The sequence below is a fragment of the Equus caballus genome, chromosome 1, assembly GCF_041296265.1.
Source record: "Equus caballus isolate H_3958 breed thoroughbred chromosome 1, TB-T2T, whole genome shotgun sequence".
In the NCBI taxonomy this organism is placed as follows: domain Eukaryota; kingdom Metazoa; phylum Chordata; class Mammalia; order Perissodactyla; family Equidae; genus Equus; species Equus caballus.
Genome location: NC_091684.1, coordinates 43686575 through 43710904, shown reverse-complemented (window position 1 = coordinate 43710904; position 24330 = coordinate 43686575). Strand labels below are relative to the sequence as shown.

Sequence of the window (24330 nt, the reverse complement as noted above, 5' to 3'; positions counted from 1 at the left end):
GCTTTAAGTGGTTTTAGTGTCTGTGAACTATTTTCAATATTTCAAAATTCCTAAGTAAATTCTTACATTTCATAAAATATCTCACTGGTAACTTACAGGTTCACAGCTTAAAGTTTTCAGACTTCTGGGTGTCCACAAAGTTATAACAGTGATTTTTTGGTGTGTGTGGTCAACTAGAATAGCATTTTTATTATCCATAGTCTTTAAAAAACAATATTTAAGAAACTATAACAAACACTAGCAAAAGCAATCTCTGGGGAATTCTGTCCTTCATACGGCTTCATCCAGAGAGGGGTTTAGACACATACAACTATGTAAATAAACAAATCAGACAATAAGCCTTCATGGCAAGGAGTTATACCCTGTCCTGCTTATAAGTCCCAACACACCCAATGCAAAACTGTTCACAGATAAAGTTGTTAATAAAACTTCATTACCTATAGAATAATTACAACCTGCCACAAAACCAAAGTTCTTGAAAAATAAATCTATGACTGCATTAATTGGCAGGATTCAGAAAAGCAAAAGGGCCTTTTAGGCCCTTACTTGATTTTTACTCCTATAACTGAAAACGATCCTCAGAGGCACTCTGTGACTGTCAAGTCAGAAGTCACATTCCTATCATATCTCCAGCCAGCATTAAGGGAAGCATAAGGCAAATTCAATAAAACGTGTTATGGCTTTAAAACCTTCTTGTCTGATATTTAGGTAAATAACATCTTTTTGTCAGAGTCAGAAATCCCAACTGCGGCACAAATGGACAAATGACAAAAATAGCTCTGGGTCAATCTACTTTTATGGAAGGGGATTTCTCCTGTCCCTTGATGGCAACAGTAACTATTTACTGCACTGTACACAGTCTCAGGGAGTTCCTCACATACTGTACTGGTGTCTGGTATCAGGGCCTCCTCCACGTTCAGCAGAGAGGTGGAAATTAATCTGTGTTCTCAAAAGGCTTGATAGCCACACAGTCTTCGAATGCAGCAACTCAGTCGCCAGAATACACTGTTTTAAAATTTTTGTTGCATTACGTCAGTTTGAAATTCATATTTCAAACAAAGGCCCAATGAAGTATGCTTTCATTTTATTTATACCTCATTCATGAGACATGTTTAATTTATACACTAGTACATCATCTCCCTCAGCACTTAGCTGTATATATATAAAGTATGCGAAATAAATTTTATAACATTCAAACTATTAGCACTATAATCTAAATAGGTGCTTGCAACTACGAATCACAGAATTACTACAACAACACCATTTACTTGATGTTTTAGAGCAGTGCTAAGGATCTTTATGAAAATATATACACACACACATATGTATATATCCTATTTCCCTTTATATGTATTTAAATTTACATTTGAATTATTGTAATTGTAGATAGGGTGCATAATTAAGTTGGTGAGCACTGCTCAGAACTAAGGAAGTAAAGATTACAGAAAATCAGCTGGCTAAAGTGCTTTGTGACTCCTCACCAAGTAAACGTGTTTACCTTTCATTTAATGCGGAGAGGTTTTCTAATAAGTAAATTGGTGTTTAGTTTTAGTTTATTGACTATATAACATAGCCCACTTCACTGCAAACTCTGACATGCTGATGTGAAAGTACTTGGTACTGATTTAGAAACATTAGTAATTAATGTGAGAGAAAAGAAGAGAGGAATCTTAATCCAGAGAAAAAAGAAGAAAAGAGAACAGAGGCTTTCAAAAGCATTTAAAGAACAATCACCTACCAGTTCTACTCGTCCGAAACCTCCAACTCCGAGGGTATCAATGACGTTGAAATCAGACAGCTTCAGGTTGGCGAAGAAAGCAGCTTCAGCTTCATATCTGGAGTTTTTGATGCGAAAAAATGGAAATTTCTTAGACGTGCAAACACGAGTACCACGTACAACTGTACCGGAATGACATGACTGCGGAACAGGGTTTACCTGCTGAAATTCCATCTTGCTTTTAGAGTCTGTGTTTTCTCACACTCATAATTTTTTGGTCCCAGTTGTGCAGAATAACATAGATTTGCACTTGTTTTTCAAAGTAGAAAAATACAAAGTACCCACTGCATGCCAGTCATGTGACTGATAAATCCAGTTACCAAATCAAAGTTACATCTCGGGGTTTTTCTACGCGTCTTCTTGTGAGCACGGATTGTCTGAGTTGTTCTTTTTTGGTTTGGTTTTAGATTTTTTGGTTTTGCTTGGTTTTGTTTTTGCCGTTCAGATTTTGGATGGCAGTTTCTCATTAGTTTCCTTTCTCCACAGGCTGGCAGTGGCTCCTATAAGTATTTATTAAAAGTGGCAAGATCATTGAGGTCCCTGGAGCGAACTCACGGCCAGGTTTTATGAAAACAGATCCGAAAAGCTGAGGACTGATGTGCGAATGTCTGGAATGGATGATTTCGGAAGCATATTCACATTCCTAAAAAGTGCCTTCCCTTCGTTTACGTTTACCCACTGACTCTCAGCTAGTAATCCCAATGTCTTTGTTTGCAAGTTTCTTATCTGAGTGATGCAGAGAAGCGTAGACTACGCTCGAAAAGTCTAACTATGCATACACGCAAATCTGACACATGCATGTGGCCAAAATAAGCTTCTTCTGATGAGACAAGTGAATATGAGCTGCTTAAAACATCTCCTTGTTAAAGGCCCTACTATTTTTAGAAAGGGCAGGAAGGCATAAAGATGAAGATGATCCTCCCACTCACTAAAGTCAGGTCAGAGAGTAATTCAGCTGTTTCAAAAATAAAATATTTGAATAGCTATGTGGAACCCATGACCTTCAGCCAGGCGGTACCTGATGCAGTGCTATGCTATAGATAGACATGATGAACACACATGAGATAATGATACTAACACTGCTTGTTTATGTCAGTTTTGGGATAGAATCATCCACAGGCATGTTTGGTGTTAAGCTGTGTAACATTTTAGCTATTTCATCGTAATCAAACACAAATTTAGACCCTCCATTTGGGAGAAATATGAAACAGCTTTCTAGGTGAGTTTCAGTTTTCTCCAATTTACAGTTTTAGCTTTTAACAAGTCAATTCTTGACAGATTCAGGAGATGGTAAAAACAGCATTGTTTTTCATTATTGGCTGATTATACGAAATCAACTCCCTCTAACAAACATCTATAAACAAGGCTGCTGGTCAATCGTAATGGTATTTGTAGACTTCTCTCATTAACTACACAATCGAGAGATCAACATAGTAATTCAGGAGATTGTTTACTAGAATGGAACATAAGCAGCAAATGTGCATTTCTGGCATTCCAACTGGCTCGCTACTTTTGGAAAATTAAAACTCCATCCCATTTAAAGGGCCAGTGGCAGAGTTCACTCCAACAGGTGCTTAAAAAGGACATCTGTTGGAATCAGACCCTGTGACACTTTGTATGTGGTCAAGCATTTCCTGGCAGTCTAGCTAATCAAAATCTTAATGAGATCATTTTGAATAATATCCTATCCACTTGCTGGATTTAGAAATCTCAGGTGAAAAGAGGATAAACTCTTTAAAACACTTTGATACCATTTTATATATTTAAAGTATGGTGTTATTACTTACAACTCTTAAAGACATCCTAAAATTCTTACATTTGAGCCTTGTGAAATTAGGCTGGAAATATATCTAAAGAAATTATCTTCAGCCTTTTGTTGTGCATCAGAACTACCTGAGCATCTTTAAACTACTTCAGTCAAGTCCCACCATAGACCAAGTGAATCAGAAATCTCTGGACGTGGTACCCAAACGTCTGTCTTTTTAAAAAAGCTCCCCAGGTGATTCTGCTGCACAGTAAGAGTTGAGAACCATAGTTCTAACCCCTCTGAAAGCCTCAGGAGGTTCCAGAAAGCAAATAAGAATTTTAGGGTAGATTAAAATGAGCCAAGGAGATCAGCAGCTGCCCAGTGAGTCTTGGGGGTGATGTGTTCCTTCCAAGAGTGTTGGGGGCTCTATAAACTGGCCCTGGCTCCTGCCCCTCTGGTCCTTTATCTATAGGAATGAAAAATAGTTGTGTAACAGCTAATACAGCTTTAAAAAACATTGCTTAAAAAAGCAGATACAGGATGCCAAATTGTAAGGTAGTTACTTTGTGTTTACATTTCTACAGCAAAATCCTCTTGACTTTGTTTATATCTATCTGATTGTATTTGTTTATACTATCTGATTAATTACTGATAGTGTTTTAACTAATGGGATGGACATTTAAATCTCATGTTAAATAGTAGACATTTTCTATGTAGCCATTAAAATCCACAGAAATATATACTGCCCCCTACACTGGAGGCACCAATTACAGTTCAATAAAATATTTCTTATGTTTTAATGCAAAGAGATCAGTAACATTTGCTAATCTTTGCTAGTTATTTTGCTAATGTTACGAGGTTAACTTTTAAAACAGTACCTAGTTGGACGATTTTATCTAGTGGTTGGTGAGAAACATTTTGAAGGGTCCTTAAGATAATCATGCTCTTGATCGTCCATTCTGTTCCTATTTGCTTCAGGTCCTGATTCTTGGGAAGTCAAACAATACAGGAATATTACCATAGTAGTTTCTTTTTTCCAACTAAGGAAATGTTGTTTCTTAATATTTTCTATGCATTTTTTTTTCATTTAGATTACTTTTTAGGGACAAGAGTTACATCTTCATCCCAGAGACTGTACACTTCCCTTTTTTGAATTAACAACATTTTTTTTTAACATGGAAATCACCAACTGAAGGGACCTTTGTAAGAAAACTAAACTGTGGATGAGTTCGCCTCTTCAGGTATTTAACCACCTGTATGGAGCATAACTTGGAGGGGCATTTTCATTCTTTCTTTTTATTCAGCAATTACTTGAAGGTAATTTGAATCCATCAGTTACGTTCTATTGTTCTATTTTCTTTAGAGGTGATAAAAGATTGAATGGAGAAGAGGACTGAATAAATTGGTTCAGTAAATGGCTGTTGTTCTCTTAAAGAAATTTCTTTTGCCTGAAGGAGGTAAATGTGTAACCTAAGTTCCTAACTAACACACTGCTATGAGGTACTGGTCCTAGGAATTAGGCCCAGCTTAATGCAACTCTAAAATCCATCTGTGCAACATTGTTTATGAGCGAGACAGTTGCCAAACACTAAGGGAAATACGGTAAGAAATACAGTTCCTGATGTTTGTTGCTTAAAATCTAGCAAGGAGTGTAAAGTATATTTCCTAAAGCTCCTTAATGTAGTTTGAGATACCAATTTTTTAAAAGAATATTATTGTTATTTTTAATGAGGTGAAGGCTATGGATCTTCTTCCCGGAAAAGTGCAAATATTGACATATCCTTTCTGCTTGTAACTTCAAAGAGCTTACAAACCCCTAAACTAGGTTAACAACATGAAAATCACTGCACAACAAGAGAATCAGTGTGTTGGGTGAAGGAGACAGAGATAATATATCACTTCTCACACGTGCCCAACTGTAAGATTCACCTGCGGCTATGGTGATTAGAATCCAGACAATTGCTAACCATATTGGGTACTCTTTAAATGGCAAAATACTGAACTTTTCTCTTCAGAACTGCTAAAAAGGAACAAAGTTGACTAAATTTTCACCTCCTCTTTTCAATTCTCCTTACACACCAAAGGAGGTTCCAAAAGCAATAAAAATGTAAAGCTGCAGGTGTGAAGATGCATAGTCTGGAGACAAAAAAACAGTAGTGGAATAATCTCAACCTCTCTCTCCCTAAAACTGCATATCTGTACAGTATTACACTCACTTTCTTTAGGAAATTGATAATCATCATTATTTTTTATTTTTCCAATTCTTTCAATATTGCCAGCTTCTACAAAGTCAAGGAGTAAGAATCAGGTGTCCTTTATTATTCACCACAGTTGTTTTTCTGTCGTTGCCATATATCCATGAATCAATTCTGTCATCAGTTCAAAATAGCAGAATGGAGTTCTATACCTTATGAATGACCATTATTATTTAAAAGGGAACATTTCTCCCTACATGTTGGAAACCACATATGATGCAACCCAGTACAAAAATGTATGGAAATTAGAATTTTATCTTCACCGTGATATTACAATAACACAAATAACTCAGCATTATTTTAAAAAGCAGACAATATTATGTGCATTTTTAAAGTAAGGGCCAAGGATCTAAAGGAATCTAACAATGGTTCCAGATGCGCTACAAAATCCAGTAATTAAGAACCAATGGAACAAAAGGCTAATGTGGCCCTATTTGCTTTAGCCCAGCTCATCTATAATCCAAATTAGCTTCAGAAGTCTACTGTAAGTGTCTCCAAGGAAAATCAAATAAAGCCTTAGCATCTCCTAATCCACATGCAAGTCAGTTAGCATGGCTTTGCCTGGGATCATCTGCTCTCGGGTGTATTTTTATTTTCTGTCGAGTTTAGTTTTATCAGTTCTTGGGGAAATCTATAAAAATAAAATGTTTCAGTAAACACACGCAGACTCTCATCTATGACCAAGTTTCCAATTCTGTAATTGTAACAGGTAAGATGAGATTCAATCAATTAATGTCTACTCTGCACTTAAAAACAATACAAAAAAGCATCATAGCATACAGACAAAACCTCATGGCTTTTGGTCCTAGCTCTGTTGATGACTTTGTACTTCCAAGTTCTGATTTCTTCAATGTTTAGGCCTTTGTAGAGTATCATCAAACATACACTTAAGTAAATAAGAATAAATTTTGTAGAGAGTTTGTCAGAATCCTAGCTTGTTTAAATGTTCAGATAAATGCCTAGAAATCCTCTTTCACCTTTTATGTGATCAAAGAGCATTTGCAATCTATAAAGAAATATCTACAGAAATAGTTAAAAAGGGGGTAAAATTTTCAGAAAGTAAGCCTTAAGCACAAAATATATATAAGTGGTCTATGATACATGCAAGATATAATGCTGGCCATCTACTGAGTAAACACTTAATTTAGTACACAGGATTTTATGCCACAATAGTTACTGATTTAATAAAGCTTGGTGCATTGAGTAAGTGGTAGGTCTGGTAAAGTAAATAAAAATTCAGCCAGAAAAGTGGCTATGTAGAGAGAAAGGAATTGGAAATTGGACGAATAATAATTATTTGTATATTTAACACAGAGGTGATTTGGGCTTGAACTACAGGCACTATTGCCTCGTGGTGCTGCTTAAACTTTGTGGACGTTAAAAGTAGGCACATGTCCTTATTTCTCTGATTCTCAAACGTTTGGCATTAAATAAGCTTAGTCACTAAAATAAAAACGGATAGTCTTTATTTAGTCATCAATCATCTCTTACTAATTTAATCACTTTATAAAAAGTCTCATTGATAACTAAACTTTAACAGCAGAATGTTTTGACTTCGTTGGAAAACAGAGTGAAACGTTTTATAGTTTGTTTGTATGGGGAGTTACTTCCTGTTGAAAGAATCATGTTTTTCAAATAAACATTTTACAAAAGTCCCTATTACTATAAGGTTAAAAAAAATCCCTTTAAACATAAAAACCCTATTCCTAAAATGCTAAACAAAAGGGGGCAATTTGTAATTTATTTGGCCATAAAGCATATAAGTATAGTCACCAGTATAGTTACTATTCTTTTATCAGTAGTGGTTAAAACTTGAAGAAATAAAAAGTTTGAAAGAAACTTAATGAATCTAAAGTATTTCATTATGTCAGTTTTCTCCAGAAAGTGTAATCTCCTCTTCATGGAATGTGAGGTAACATTAGTTTGCTCTTTCTACTTCCAAAATTGTGGTTTTCAGAAACACAGAATCTTTTTTTTTGAGTACTCTAGTCATGAAATAGTTCTACTTATTTTTCAAATACATTCCCTTGAGGAGATACAGCCAACAGGAATACACAGGAAAATTGCATTTCTCATATCTGCTGCATAATGAGAATGATAGTGATGTACGTATTCTGCATTTAGAAAGCACATTTATTCCAAGAATTCTGAAATTTCTCTCATTTAACTTATACTCCTTGATTCTCTGTGAAGATGGGATAATGAATATTTTACTTCTGCTTTGCAAATAGGTAGACCAGTCGCTGATAAGTGATTGGTTTCAGTAATTAAATACAAGAAACCTTGGGCATGTTTCACATTGGAGTATATTTACACTTATTCCAAAAAATTCAATTTCCTTTTAAGCAAGATGGTAGAGAATCATACAACTTTAGAGATGCGTTTATCTCAAAATATTAAGATACTAGCATAGTTCAAAATCTGGATCAACATCATTGGGAGCTCATCTAATCCAACCTCCACATTTTTAAAAATAAAAGAACTAAGTCCAGACATGGTAAGTGACTTAGCCAAAGTCATAAGGACTCAGGCATAAGGCACTGGTGTTTTGACTTATAGTCTGTACTACTTTTTACTAACTGATTTTACCTTTGCAGTTTTTATAATGTTCTGATATTTGAAAAATAAAGGCAAATGTTACACAACATATTTGAATAATACGCTATTTTATTACACATTTCAGTGAAGAATGTGATTCCTGTAGCTACGTACTTACGCCTTCTCGCCTATGATGTGGCCTGTGCAGGTGTGGGCTCCAGTTAAATAAAAGGACCTCAAAGGAAAATACCTTGAAGCTCAAAAGAGAATCTTTTAAAAATTCAAACATCAGAGCAGCATTTGTAAAAGATGAGTAAGGATACGCTACCCGTTGTTAGCTTGAAATGTATTGATCAATATGCGTTTTTGGTTATTCAGTTTTTAAATAGTTTCCAAACCATTTGAGATGAATTTTTCTCTTTCTGACATAAAGGCCTGAGTAAATATATATTGCCATGAAAAAATATTGGCAAGAAAGGAATTAAAGATTTTTTTCCCTCCTAGTGTTTGTTACTTTAAGAGAATCATTAGCCCATAATAGAAAGTTCATTTATTAAGTTATTCAGGAATTATTTTTGCTTTAGAGAATATAGATACTTGCATATATGTATTCAGACAACAAAAGCATGTGGTCCCCAACTTCATTTATGCCAGAATGGGTATTTCCTTCATATAAAGGGATAGCCATCAGAGACTAGTGGTCTGAGGAAGATCTCTCTCATCTCAGTGCGGACTAATTTTCTCCTTCTCCCTCCCATACATCTCAGATTCTCAGCCTGAGTCTTTTGCCTATGATTGCAGACCAGGGTGGTCTAGACTGGTACCACATGTCTTCCTAAGGCCAGGGAGGAGAGGTTTACGGGCAAAGAAGATGGGGGAAAATGGCTCCTCCTTCTGCCTTCAGTGCTCCAACAGCTCAAGGTTGCAGGAAGCATCCCTCATCCTCATCCTATCACCTCATGCCACTCCAGAGAAAACATCCATTACAGCAGAGCTCTCCTTCAATTGTCATGAGGACAGTGTTTGCCACAGCCCACATTTCTAAAGAAGGGATGGGCAAAGACAGCCCAAGTTTTCCCCTCAAATACAAAAATCTCTTTTCTATCAAAAGACTAAGAAGTCTTTGCCTTCTCGTATAGGTCATTTTTTATATGACGGGGTTACAATATTGGAAGAAATAAGGGAAAGTTTAATCTTAATTAAACCTTACAATTAGTCTTAATTGTAATCTTAATCAAAGGTCAGAAGATTGAACTGGGAACAGAAGGGTTAGGCAGGACTCAAATGAACACTAGGGGTCAGCTTTTACTTCTGGACTCAGAAACTTTGCTATGTACCCCCATTTTTATGTTTCCCCTTTATCTCTAAATGATTTGCATGAACCTCAGGGACAGGAGGCTTGGGGTTATGGGTACAGTGGGCCAAAGAATGAAAAGAGAGTAAAAAGCAATGAGTGGCAAGAAGAAAATGAAAAGACAGACTATAAGCCACCCTCCCAGGCCTCTAGGAATATAGTAAAAGAAGTGATCAGGGAGTTGGCCCAGGACCAACTGAGCAGGACATTCTCTCTTCTGTAAAATGAAGGGTTTGGACTAGACATGCCTATGAAAGTCACTTGTAGCTTGATCATTCTGGGGTTCCAAGGGTACTGAAAGAGACACACTTTGCAGGAAGCCCTGGTACCCATAGCTTCTCTTTTTCCTAATGTGTGGTTCTCTTCTCCATCCTGTCCTCCAATCCCTGACTCTTGAAATTCTTATTTAAGGAAATACCACAAAAGGCTTTCATTTCAGGGAGTCTTGCTCTCAGCTCCTGGTATGCAAAGTAGGCAGGTAGGAGACTCCAATTCAGTGGCCACGACAGCAGTTGGGGAAGATATGTCTTGATGTCCAGAATAGGACTGTAAACGCATTTCACCATAAACCGTAATACACCAGAGGTTCCCTTTCGACGATTCATATCAGAATTATGGGTTGAGTTAAAAATAGACTTGATAAAACCATGAGATTTGGAACCAGGCAACAGTTTTTTAAAATAAGATTCATAGGTAAGTCTATACAGCTGTTAATTACCAAGGTTAATGATCATATGTAAATTTTAAAGCACTATTAGTGTTAATTTGATATGTATGTGACAAACACCTATTACATAGGGTACAAGTATCACAGGGAAATGTGTACCAAGTTCCACACAATTATTCTTAAATGACCTTTGAGAATACCATCCATTCTTGAAATAGGGAAAGCCTATATATCTTTTTCTTAGTAGAGAAAATATTAAACAGAAGAGAAGAAATTTTTTGCCATGTCAAGTTGTGTAGTAGTAGTGATGGTGCATTTATCAAATGACCTATGTCTCAGGAAATAGCACACATTTCTTCTCAAGGCGCTGCCATCAGGATGCCAAATCTGGCATTATTGTATGTTGTAGCCAATACAACTAAATAATAAAGCAATCCACAGGTTTCGGGTTTTTTTCCCTTAAACCAATGTCCATATTTTATTCAGACTTTAATTTTTACCTTACATTCTTTTCTGTTTCAGGATCCCATCTAAGATGCCAAATTACGTTTAGTTGCCATATCTCCTTAGATACCCTTTGGTTGTGATCGTTTCTTAGACTTTCCTTGTTTATAATGACCTTGACAGTTTTGAGGAGTACTGGTCAGGTGTTTTGTAGAATGTCCCTCAATTGGGATTCATCCGGTGTTTTTCTCATGATTTGACTGGGGTTATGAGTTTCTTTTGGAAGGAAGACCAGAGGTAAAGTGCCATTTTCTTCACCTCATACCAGGGACACATACTACGGATATGACATCACTGATGATGCAAATCTTGATCATCTCGCTGAGATAGTAATTCTACAGTTTCTAACACAGTACTTACTTATAGGAAGCAATAAATATAAAATGAGCTGAATTAAATGTGGTCTTTTCCATGATTTTTACCTTAGAAATGTGTCCCCCCTCAAGATCAGATAATGTTATAAGGGCATTACATATTTCCATACTGCTAAGATTTCTGCACCATAATGCAAAATGATCACAATGAGATACACTGGCTAGGATTTGCACAGATATCTACGATATTAGAAACTGATGTCTTCCCACACATTTTTACACAAATCACAGGAGTGGAGAGATAATGGTGATGAAGGAACAACTCAACATCCCCAAGTCACTGCTTTAATTCTCTTCCACAAGTGAACAAAATTATTACAATAGTTGTTTTTTGAGTATCTGCCTCACTTGTCATGGAAGTTGAGAATTAATTTGTAGACAAATTTCATTTTAGCTGTCCAATGGTTGAAACAAATACTGCCATAACACAAACTGAACTTCACTCCTGGGTTAGCACATATTGGTAATTTTTCTGGGCTTTTAACAATGGTTTTTAAAGGAGACTCTTCACGAATGGATTACATAGTTGAGCAATTCTCTTAGAACACTCGATGAATTCTTCCAAAAGTAAGTTGCAAGTACTCTGTTCTGTGTACATAAAATAAAAATGATGTATTTAATTTATCTTATCACTTCATAAAGCTCTTGGCTCTCCACTTGTGTATATCTTACTGATCTATAGAACTAAATCATTTTCTCCTCTTTTTTTAATAATTAGTAAATAATAGAAAGAGTGAAATGAAGAAAATGGGGAGGGGCATTCAGACCTATTATGGTTCTTCTTTATACCACTTAATAGCTAGAGAATATTTTTTCCATATTTGGCTTCCTTTTCCTCACAGATTTCCCAGGGACAGAGTTGACCTTTTGGAAACACCTATTCTCAATTCTCTTTCTGTGACCTTCTTTTCCTCGTCCAAGTTATTAATTTTTTTTCTCAGCAGTTGACAACTACCAGTTCACATGGCTTCAGTGGATTAATTTGGTTTGCAAGGCCTTGTGGCAATAGAACAAGCTATGTTTGTGATGAGAGTGTCACCTTGACTGGTTGCCTCTCCTTATCAGTCTTAACGATCTGATGTTGGATGTCCACTTAAAGTTTTCAGAGAACAGACAGTATCTGATTGGATTCTCAGTCTGATTTACCCTCTTATAAATTTATAGACATAATAGAACTGCAGATAGAGATTAGAAAACCTTTATTTTGCCCCTTCAGAACAGGAAATTGCTGAACTTGAGGTGGGAGCCTTAGAAACTTGTACTGCGTGTTGGCACCTGTGAGCAAGTGTCCAGTGAAATGAACTAGAAGGAAATCGGGGGAGGCAGAGGCTGGGGCTGCAGAGAGGGATGGTCTCTCCTTCCGAGTAGGGAGCTGAAGGAGTCACATAGTTTCTTCATTTCTGTAGTACTTGTGGTATTTGACCAAGAATAGGAAAAATAGATAGAACATAAACCTCAATGTAAATATGTAAAATACATAACATGAGGTAAAGAATTTAAAATTGAGGGACTCTATTTTAGCAGCAATTACTCTATTTTTTACTGAACTACAAAGGATATTTCAGTAATAATGAAATTATATTATGGTACTATTTGCACAAATATAGCACTTAAGAAATATAATAGGAAACAGATTAGGTAGATAGACAGACAGACAGACAGTCTGTGGAGTTTTGTCTTTTAAAAAGCAGATACACTGACATTCTGGTGCCAACACCTCCACTGCTATTATTGATAGCTGTTTCAGAAACAAGATTCCTACAGGCCTTTCTTGCCGAAGTCTAGAATGCATAAAGCTGGGAAGACACTCAAATCTATGTTTCTTGTAAGAGACAAGATTTGAAGTAGTTTCATAAACATAATTGTTAATTTCTGGAATGTTACTTGCTAACTGGAACACAAAGATGTAAAAAAAAAACGCACAGCAATAAGAATTACTGTAGCATTAGGTTTCAGGCTGTTAACATTACAGTGGCAGGCCTTATCATGTTTGTTAATAGGAAGTAGAATTCTATTACTATCTATCTTAAATACAACAGTGTAGAGTATTGCTAAATAATTTGTTTAGAGAGAAGACCTTTCTTTAGTGAAATAACAAATGAGATTTATGTCATCTAACAGTGGATCGAGAATCTACTGATAAGCAAAAGACTCTTCAACCATTAGTTTAAGTTTTAGGAAAAATAAGCTGAGTGGGATACTATCTAGATCCAGGATCTTTGAAATATATTGGTAAGTATGACTTTCTCTAATAGTAACACCCCAATTATCTAGCACCAACAAGGAATGGGGTGTTCCATGAAGAAGCACATCGTCCCGATTATTGAAGCTTATCCCTTCTAATTACCACATAGATTTCTCTCATCCCATTTTTAAAAAACTAAGTAAGGAATCAGTATTTCTAGAATAGACTATCTTCTTCCAAACCATTTAAAGCATAATTTATTGTACATAGTTGAGCATTCAGAGGATGACCTCAGCCATCATTTTGAATAATCAATTACTGTGCTGTTCCCTCTATTTAAGAGGACCCCAATACAACTTCTACAGTATAATACTGGTTATTAGTTGCTCAGTTTTTAAGTATTATTTCTTGATAGAGTCAGGGAGCTTGTCTGTCTTACCTTCCATATCTGACCCAGCTACACTTATTTTCTATAAGCTATAAAGCCAGATAGCCAAATTTGTGAGAATTGTGCCTATAATATAGTCACACAATCAGTGAATACCCAAGGAGGCAATAATATAAAATGATTAAAATATATTCTCTGGAGCCAGTCTACTTTGGACAAATCCCAGCTCCATACTCACTGGCTGCATGAGTTTGAACAATCTATAGGATCCCTCTGTGCCTCAGTTTTCTTTAACTGTTTAATAGGCATGCTAACCAAACCAACTCCACTGGGTTATAGTAAATAGTAAATGAGATAATGCAAATGAAACAGAACTATAGGCAATCAATAATAATAAAAGAAAAGATTGTTACTCTTCATGGAGTTTTTATTGTGTGCCAGGTATTTTTCCTTAGTATTACTAATTGCTTGATTTTCCCATTCATGGATTTTTGGCTGCTCTAAGTTTTCTTTTTTTCCCACTTGGCTAAGATCTAGGTAGTAGAGTTGCTTGGCAAGCAAACTAGAGATGGATGGGATGTTACTATATAGAGATAACATTAACTTGGGAACATACAATTATACAAATATGTCATAAAGTTGATGTTTTGTTCCTTCCTCTAATATTTAAATTTCTTCATTGAAAATGTCCTTATTGGTGGTTTATGATGCTCCCAGTAAACTTGTTATCTCTTTGTACTGCTGGTGTATAATGCAATTTATACTGTGTTTTCACCATTTAATTTCTGAACCATCTTATATACAATCAGGTGCTATCAAATGATTAGACTACACTGAAAATGATAGACTATGTGATGAACGAAGCATGGATTTCTACAGTCTGTTCTAGATCCCTATTAACAGGAGGGTACGTGAGGGTCTCCTTTTGAAATTTAAATTTAATATGCTTTTCACAATTTTACTGGGTGTTACTCTTAGGGAATATGGAATTTATGAGCCATCACATGGACGAAAGAAAAGCACAAAATTCTCATGTTGCTTCAGCATCAGCTCCTTACCTTCAACTATTCCCTGAGCTTGTGGGAGACAGACGATACATCACCATGCTCTTAGCCACAGTCAGGCAATAGATATAGAGTGGGACAACGACCATCATAATCCAGAGCCTGGAAATGCCTGAAACAGAGTCTTGAGAGGCATTCACAGAAAGCCTGAGGGTGTCCTCTCTGAGGATGAATTGTTGCCCAAATCAGAAGTACCAAGAAGCCACTCAGTGACCCAATCCTGCAAACAGACCCCTCTCCCATTTTCCTGGGGCTTACTCAGTATGAGTCACTTTCTTAAAGCCACCTTGAGGGCAGTTCATTGGAAAACAGGACAAAGACCTGGCCAAGTTCCAGAGGCACAAAGGATCTCATTGGCTTCTTCAGTAACATGTAGGTGACATTGCAGATGCCTCCTGCCAGATCAGACATTTGTAAACGTGTCTTTTAGATGAGGACAGCTAAATTTCAGATCTTTTACTTTCTTGCCATTGGCAAATAATTTTACATACTCTTTTGATAAAGGCCTTACAAGATTTGTAATGTCTTTACCCCATTGAATAATGTTTATTAAGGGAACATTCCCAGAGGTGAGTTTTGAAGATAAAAATAAGTTAAAAAGAAGAGAGAGAATATTCCTTCCTTATTGTTTTGCTGACAAACGACAAGAGAAGAAAAAAAAGGTACACAGAAGATTTGCTTTTTTAGGCTCCATTAAAGCATATTTGCAACATTTCATCGTGCAACATAAATTTATTAGCTATGTTATTAATTACAATACAATTAACATCACATGCGGATGTTTTATGTCAGTGGAAAAAATACTCATAAAAAGGCTGATGCTTTTGAGATGAAATTGACATGATAAGGCTTTGGAATCCACTTATTGCAGGTTTTTATTGCTATCTATTCTAGCAAATATTATCGACAGTCCATTTCCACCCAATGATGCTGACCTGAAGAGCCTGGTCTGTATTGCACAGATTGTGACTAGAGTCCATGGTCCTCTAGACATGGACACACAAGAGCAAGCTAAGACATGGTCAAGAAGAGCATTTTCACTGTTCGTATGATCCTATTATTATCATTCCATGTCCGTGTGCTCCACTAAAATCGAGCACTTCCATATGTGCCACACCCTGTCATATACTCTCACTTAGTAAAGAGGAGTAGATGCTTGCTCAGGTACACCTCCCAGGAGGAAACACACAGAAGAGCATTAAGAACTGCCGTAGAAGAACTTATAACATAGGCATCTCCTATCAGCCTTGATTTGATCATTTTTTTGAATAACGTTTGCCCAGCTGGGACAAATGGAAAAAAGCAGGGTTTCTGAGTCAAAAGATATCCCCCAAGAGTTTAAGAACAAGAGCCTCTTGTCTTTAGTTCAGGGCTCCTCCTTCCAGACCAGATTCCTTCTGAGATCAGCAGTGCAGTGGCTTAAATTCCTGGTTTAGCTGCTACCTCTTCATTTCCCATTTTTTACTTTCTATTGAAAATCCAAATCAGAATCAAAACAGGGGTAATTTTTGGATTTTAAACCCAGTTAATGAAAATGAGGTTGTAATGGTTATGGCAGAGATGCAATTGAGAGCTACAGCTGCACAGACAATTGCATTACAAAAGAAAGGTTTTTCTTTTTATTCAGGATTATGACTTCAGGTTAACCTACCCACACTTGAACTTCAAATTGACTTGCCTTTAAAGAATTCCGAATCACGAGAAATTGTATACCACCTGCTTTAGATTTTCTAACAGAAAGTGAACATTTGAGTTTTGCAGCTAAAACAGACATTAAAGCTATGGCAGCGCTAACTTCCTCTGGAAGGGGAAGGAGATCTGAAATTAAAAACATAAAGTTAAGAAGTAACAAGGAAATTATCATTTTTTTTCATTGCTTACAAAACAATTTCTCACTCATTACCCACAGAAAACAATAACAACATAACTGGGCACTTGCATACTGCTGCTTAACCAAGAAGTGGCAAAGGGAAACTTCTGTGTTATGCTGTCAACCCGTCATGGTATAAAAACTACAGTTTTTATAATATCTTCAGAAGACATTCCTGCTATTTACGTCTTTAGATATTAATCAATGTTCTGGGTTCTTTCTTAAGAAAACTGCCTCTGTTTGTGCAATCTATAGACCATTTCTGAGCTGAATATATTTTACTCTCTGTAATAAAATAGCACATTATGAAATACATTACCTCAAGGAAAGAAAAAGAACCTTAGATGTTACTGTTACCACTAAGTGTTAATTAGATAAGCAATATTTCTTTATCAGTATTACTTGTGAGATGGAACTGGAAATCTTATAAAGGATATGAGGGGAGTTTAGAAATAACTCCTGTCTTTGTGTTGCCTTCTTATATTATCTTCCTTTGACTATAATTCAATAATAATAAAAATACTTCAATCCTGTCCAACTGCTTCAAGGACAAGATGTTAAAATTCTCCAATACACCTTTATTCCACTAATAACATGTGTCTTTGACAAAATATAAGATCCTTTGCAATTTTGTATTTCCCTGTTTCACTATAACGTAGGATAGAATCTCCTGATACTGAACATTTGCAAAGGAATTCAAAACAAACCTTAAGTTCAATCGGTGATTATGACCCAGTTCAAAAGTTTTCAATGTTTTCTCCCATGAATTGCGATCTTTATTTGTACGATGTACAAGACATCTAATAGTCCTAAAAGAGGGCAAAGTGTTTTTTTCTACTCTGAAGTCTCTGTGAAATGAACAGGACGTTCACCGGGGCATCCTATGATCAGGGACTCGGCCATCTCTGCAAATGACTCAGACCTTTGAGGGATGCCTGGGGTAGGTTTGATCCATTCCACATCTGGTTATGACACAATTCTCAGTCATTATTTTTCAGCATGGAAATAATATTTCAATTGACCTAAAACCACAAAGTACATTTTCAATGTTGGTAAGACATCACCTTCGCCCTGCATGCTTTATAATGGAAGCCAAGTGGCTAAGAGTGACAGCAATTATCCCAGGTTAATAACAGAACGATCCTGCCATGAGGGACAGACTGATTCCAGGAAAATTCTGTAATCCTTTTAGCATTTACCAATCTAACTAACTCTCTTGAGACTGATAAATTATGCAAGTCAGTTTTGCTAAAAGGCATTTGATAGACTATGGTAAATAACTGGAACCAACTAAGATGAGGTGAAATAAAAACCCATGAAATTATTTTAGACAGTTTAAGTAATCTGAGCATTATAATCAAGATGAAATTCAAATTTCCTATGACTGCAGCAGAATCAGGCAACTCTATGATATCATAAAGTATTGTAGCAAGTTACCAATAAAAATAAGCACATGACAGGCACTGTTATGGATGCTGAGGATACAGCAGTGGACAAAATACACCCAAAAAAACCCCCACAAAACTTGCCCTCATGTGACTTACACACCGGTGGAGTAGAAAGACAAAGAAACAAGTCAAATATGGTATGTTAAATTGTGGTAAACGCTGTGGAGAAAAATTAGGCAAGGAAGAGGGACCAGGGAATGCCAGAAAGGAGTTGAGTGACTGCAATTTTAACTCAGGTGATTAGGGAAGGTCTCACTGAGAAGGAGACATCTTAGCAAAGTTCTAAAGGAGATGAAGGAGTGAAGCCCGTGGGATCTGGGTATTCTGAGTAGAGGAAAGAGAAACTGAATACACGCCTGGGGCAGGAATGTGTTACAATTAGCAAGGAAGCTATAGTAGCTGGGACAGAGTAAGGCAGGGAAGAGAAGGAGATGGATTGAGGGCAAGGTGGTGGAAGGGGTGCAAATTGCCTGGGGTCCTGTAGACCACAGTAAGGATTTAACTTTTTCTCTGAGTGAAATAGAAGCCATTGGAGGGCTTGGATCAGTCTGTTTTTATAGCTTCAAAGTTGAAAACAGACAATAGGAGAGCAGAGGCAGAAATATGGAGTCAAGCCAGAAGCCATTACAATAATCCAGGCAAGAAAAAAATATGGCTTGGACTGAGGCGGTAATGCAAAGTGGTTAGTTTGGGGATATATCCTGAAGAAAGAGTCAATGTGATTTTCTGTTAGATGAATATGAGATGTGAGTGAAAGAAAGAAGAAAAGACGATTCTGAAGTCTTGAGCTTCAAAGACAGGAAGAATGGAATTCTACTTATTGAAATAGGGAAAACTGTAAGAAAGCAGATTTGGAGGAAGAGCGGGAGTTCAGTTTTGGTATTTTAAGTTTGCAATGTGTATGATTTGTCCAAGTGGATTTGTCAAGTAGGCTGCTGGATGTCTGATGTTCAAAAAAGACATCTGGGCTGGAAATGTAAATCTGGGAGTTGCCAGCATGTAGATGGTATTGAAAGCTGTGAGACTCCCCAAGATCACCAAAGATGAAAGTATAGACAGAAAAGAAGAATTCCAAGGATTTGGTTCCAGACCACACCAACACCGAAAGGTCAGAGAGATCAGGAGCAGAAAAAGAACAGCTACTGAGGAAGAAATAATTTGAGCAGAATATAGGGTTCTGGAAGCCAAGTGAAGAAAATGTTTCCAGAAGGAGAAAATGGTTAACTGTGTCAAAAGCTATAGATAGGTTAAATGAAAGAAGAAATGAGAATCAACCATTGAATTTAACTCGTTGGAGGTCACTAGTGACCTCGGTAAAGCAGTGGAGATAAAAGCCTCAGAGGAGACTGGGAGGTAAGGAATTAAAGATACTACATTTATATGTATTTCAAGGAATTTTCTTAAAGGGGAGCAAAAAAAAAAATGAATCAGTAGATAGAGAGTAGAGATATGGGAATAAAGGGTTTGTGTTTGGTTGGTTGGTTTTTAAAGATTGAAAAGAGGGAAAGATTGATATATCAGAAGATGAAAGAATTTCTGGGGTGAGGCCCGTAAGAGAAAGAGGATATGATCTGATACCCAGTGAAATGCTGGAGTAGGTCAAGACCAGTGATCAGTCAATGTGACTATCAGTAAAAGTCAAAAGTTCCAAAGGAGCGCCCACCTAGAAGGTATGCTATAAGACATGGGAGAGTTTTTATACACTTGAGATAATGATATGAAGATAAGGCAAATTGGGATAAACTAAAACGTTAATGCAAGGCAATATGTTTTTTTATCAATGACATCAACAAACACAAATCGCTATTTTATTTAATGAATCATAATACATGATAGTCGTTATTCTAAACTCTTTACACTTATTGTCATTTAATTCTCACGAGGAACAATCCCTCGCTGAGGAAACTAAAGCACAGTTTACCAACTTTCCAAGGTCATGTGGCTTGTAAGGAGTAGAAGTGGGTTTTACATGCAGGCAGGCTGACTCTAGACTCTGTGCTATAAATCACTATTTGATCCTTACTCTTCATATCTTTATATATCCATCTACTTACCAACCTAGAAAGTCCCACAGTCTCACTTCTGTTTAATGTTTTCAATGGTGAAGAAATGTGTGAATAAATATTTATAAGAAAATGAAACGTTGTGAAATACAAGACCATGAAGCTAGGTAGCAATTCATGTTATTATGGTGGGGTTGGAGTTTAAGAGTGGGTTATAGATTAACTTTTGGTTCCCTCGCATTATTTGGAGACGAAAAACCATCCCTCTTTGTACCCTATTCTTCCCAGGAGACACCTGTGTAGCACCAAACAACAGGAGAGGGGCAGAAGCAAGCTAATTTTTCACAGAGCAATAATGTGCTTCTCCCATGGGTGAACTATTCTGACTTCTTAAAAGGGGTCACCCCTTCTGGTGCGCTGGCTGTGAGTCATCAAAGGGATGACTCTAAGGGAACATCAAGGACTGTTTACTGGAAGCCCAGGCCTCCTTACCCATCACACAATTCCCCTGACTCTGGGAGTTGGGGAAGCAGCTGGTGACTGAATACTCTCATGTCTACCCTCCCCAGACTCCAATGTCCAACATAATGAAGTGACGTTTATCTAAAACCGAAACTTTTTTATGAACACTTAACCAACTCTGCTTCAGTTTTGTTTCTCTAGTATTCTGAATTTTGAAAGTACTTAACCCAATGGCACAAAAGTCTGCCTTAATTTTTATTAAAGTTGTAGTATCTCCTAGCTTTTTGCTTTCTAATGAGAAAAAAGACTCCTTTAAGGAAGAAATTGTCTTATTTTGCATTTATTATGATATTTTGAAATATTAAGCCTATAGTAGACATTCCATAAGTATTTGTTGATTTTTAAAAGGCCTCATTTTAGACAATTTATTAGCTTGTCTTTTGTTGGGGTGAGAATCAAGTGAAAAATATCTGATACCACAGCTCCCATTTTATTGACAATTTTTTCACTGACTTGGTGAATACCTATGTAAATATTCGTATTACTTAAAAATTAGTACAACTTAACACCTAGAACTCACATTCAGATTTTCTTTTCAAAATTATATTTAATAAAGCTTCTATTTTTAGATTTTTCTATGAATAAAATTAGGTACAAGGAAATTTTTGCAAATGATCTTAACTTTAAAATTAAGTTGTAGGAAAACAAAATAAATAAAAAAGAAAGATAAGTTGATTCTTTTGAAATAAAATTTATCGTAGTACATTTATTCAGCATGCTTTTTACATTAGATTTTAATAAATGTTATATATTAGAAATTTCATGCTGCATAACAAATTATCCCAAACTTATTGGCTGAAACAACAATAAACATTTAATGTCTTATGGTTTCTGTGAGTTAGGAATTTGGGAGTAGCTGAGCTGGGCAGTTCTATCGTGGGTTCTCTCATCAAGATGTCATCTGCGGGGGCCGACCCTGTGGCTGAGTGGTTAAGTTCGCACACTCCGCTTCGGCGGCCCAGGGTTTCGCTGGTTCGAATCCTGGGTGCGTCCCTGGCAGTGCTCATCAAGCCACGCTGAGGCGGCATCCCACATGGCACAACGAGAAGGACCCACAACTAAAACTACACTAACTACGTACTAGGGGGCTTTGGGGAGAAAAAGGAAAAATAAAATCTTAAAAAAAAAAAAAGGTGTCATCTAGGGCTGTAGTCATTTGAAGCCTGACTAGAACTGAGGATCCAGGTTTAAGGCGGCTCACTTACATGGTTGGTAAGCTAGTGTTAGTTGTTGGCAGGAGAATCCAGTTCCTCTCCACTGAGTTTCTCCACAAGGTGACTGACTGTCCTCATGACGTGGTGACTGGCTTGGCCCCAAAGCAAGAAATCTCAGAGACTAAGGTAGAGGCCACAATGTCTTTATAACCCAGCCTCAGAAGTCACACATCAGTTACTTCCAAAGTATTCTGTTGGTCATATGGGTGCAATAATTCAATGTGGGAAGGGATTACACAAGGGCATGAATACTAGGAGGTGAGGATCATTGGAAGCCATCTTAAAGGCTGGCTGCTACAGTCCAACAGCTAGTCCCCAATCGTTCACATTGTTCTGACCTGAGAAATGCACGTACCCTTTCCCAAAGTCCCCAGGCGTCTCACACCACTATAGCACCAGCTCAAATTCCATAATCTCATCATCCAAATCAGATCCAGGTGTAGATGAGTGCCTCAAACATGATTCCTTAAGTACAACTCTTTGAGTACAGTTCTTCTTAGCCTGAAGCCATATAAATTAAAGAAACAATATATGTGCCCCATCACCTCCCTCCAAACTACACAGTCACTGGTCCATAGCAGGATACAGGTTGGCAGTTCCTTCATTAAGACTAAAGACCTGGAGTTAATTCTCTGAGGCTTTTGCCTCTGCCTTCTGGATTGTTCTTTCTTCCATCTAAGTCATACTTATTCCAAGAAAAGTTGCCCATTTTTGAAGTTGAAGAGTTTCTTTAGGCTGCTTCTTGCTTGAAGAAGTTTGAGATTCCAAAGGCCTCTTTCTCTTTTATGCTGTTGCTTTCAGTCCAAGCTGCTGAAGTTTGGTCGATATAATCCTTTTAAAAACTTTGTGGGTCTCTGATGAATTCTACTGGAGTTCCTTCCGTAAGACAAAAGCCACACCCACAAATCTCTTTGACAAAAGCTCTTCTGAGTCCTGGACTTCTGCTGAGACTGCTGAGGAACAACACCTGTAGGCTTTTGAGAAACCCCACTATCTGACTGAATAGTTCTCTGAAGAACTTTAAATGTTTCCGAGGTCATAAGAAAAGATTTCATAGCCATAATCTTAGCTGTATATTTATATCATGTTTTCTGGACAGTGTCCTGGATTTGGTTTTTGCCTGGAAGCCACTTTTCAATTTTAGTATTGTTTGCCCTCTAGAGAGGCTAAGAATTATTAAAACCAGCAAGTCTTGGTTCATTTATGTTTGACATTCCTTCATTTAATTTAGTTCTCTCATATCACATTTTCCATAAGCAGCAAGAAGAAACCAAGATGGCCCTTCAACACTTTACCTGGGAAATGACTCCTTAGCTAGATTACCTAATTCACTAGACACATTTTCATCTACTCATGTCACCACAGGTGGCAATGTTGCTAAACTTTCTGACACTACATAACAAGGATTCCCTTTCTCCAGTTTCCAATAATATTTTCCTCACGTTAAGTCCTCATTGGAAGCTTCCTCAAAGGCCATCAAACTCCTGCTAACAGTCTCTTCAAAGCCTCAGAGTCCTTCCAGCTTCCAGCCACCTCCCTATTCCAATTTTTCTCACATTTTAGGTTTTGTTATGGCAGTGACAAAATTCTAGGAACAAAAATATGTAGTAGTTAACTAATGCTGTATAACAAACTACCCCAAAACTTAATGGTGAAACAATTTATTGTTTTAAACATTTACTATCTCAGAGTTTCTATGGGTCTGGTGTTCTGGAGCACCTTAGCTGGGAAGTTCTATCTTGGGGTTACTCATGAGGTTGCAGATAAAATGTCAGCTGGGGTTACAGTCATCTGAAGGCTTGCCTGGGGCAAGAGGATCCCATTCCAAGGTAGCTCACTCACACAGTTAGCAAGTTGGTGCTAGTTGTTGGCAGGAGGCCTCATTTCCTCTTCATAGGCTGCTTGAGTGTCCTCATGACATGGTGACTATCTCACCCCAGAGTGCACAGTGCCAGAGAGAGCAAAGTGGGAGCCAAATATCTTTTATGGTCTAGCATCAGATGTCACACAATGTCATCTGCACAGTATTTTATTGATCACAGGCCACCCATGACTGAGTATGAGAGAGGACAATGAAAGGATGTGAATACCAGGAGGTGAGGATCACTGGAGGCCATCTTCAGAACCTGGCTTCCACAGTGTACCGGATTGAATAGTGTCCCCCAAACTTCATTTCCACCCCAAACCATGGAATGTGACCATATTTGGATACAGCATCTTTTCAGATGGTAATTAGTTAAGATGAGGTAATACTGGATTAGGTAGTCCCTAAATCCAATGACTAGTGTTCCTATAAGAAGCCCATGTGAAGACAGACACACATAGAGAAAAGACAGCCATGTGAGGATGGAGGCAGAAATCTGAGTAACGCAGCTATAAACCAAGGAATATCAAAGATTGTTGACAACCGCCAGAAGTAG

The 24330-nt window shown here is 37.1% G+C and overlaps 1 protein-coding gene across 6 annotated transcripts in view; it reads right to left on the bottom strand.

Moving 5' to 3' along the window:
• Window positions 1-24330, bottom strand: part of PRKG1 (protein kinase cGMP-dependent 1) — a 1115289-nt gene that overhangs the window by 45519 nt on the left and 1045440 nt on the right. For 5 of the 6 annotated variants that reach the window (XM_001917682.5, XM_070225075.1, XM_070225081.1 and 2 more), the window contains one exon: window positions 1739-1835. In XM_001917682.5, the coding sequence (XP_001917717.1) occupies window positions 1739-1835 (97 nt within the window). Of the gene's footprint in view, window positions 1-1738; window positions 1836-1936; window positions 2515-24330 lie in introns of those variants that run through there. The other variant, XM_070225098.1, reaches the window with a different exon arrangement.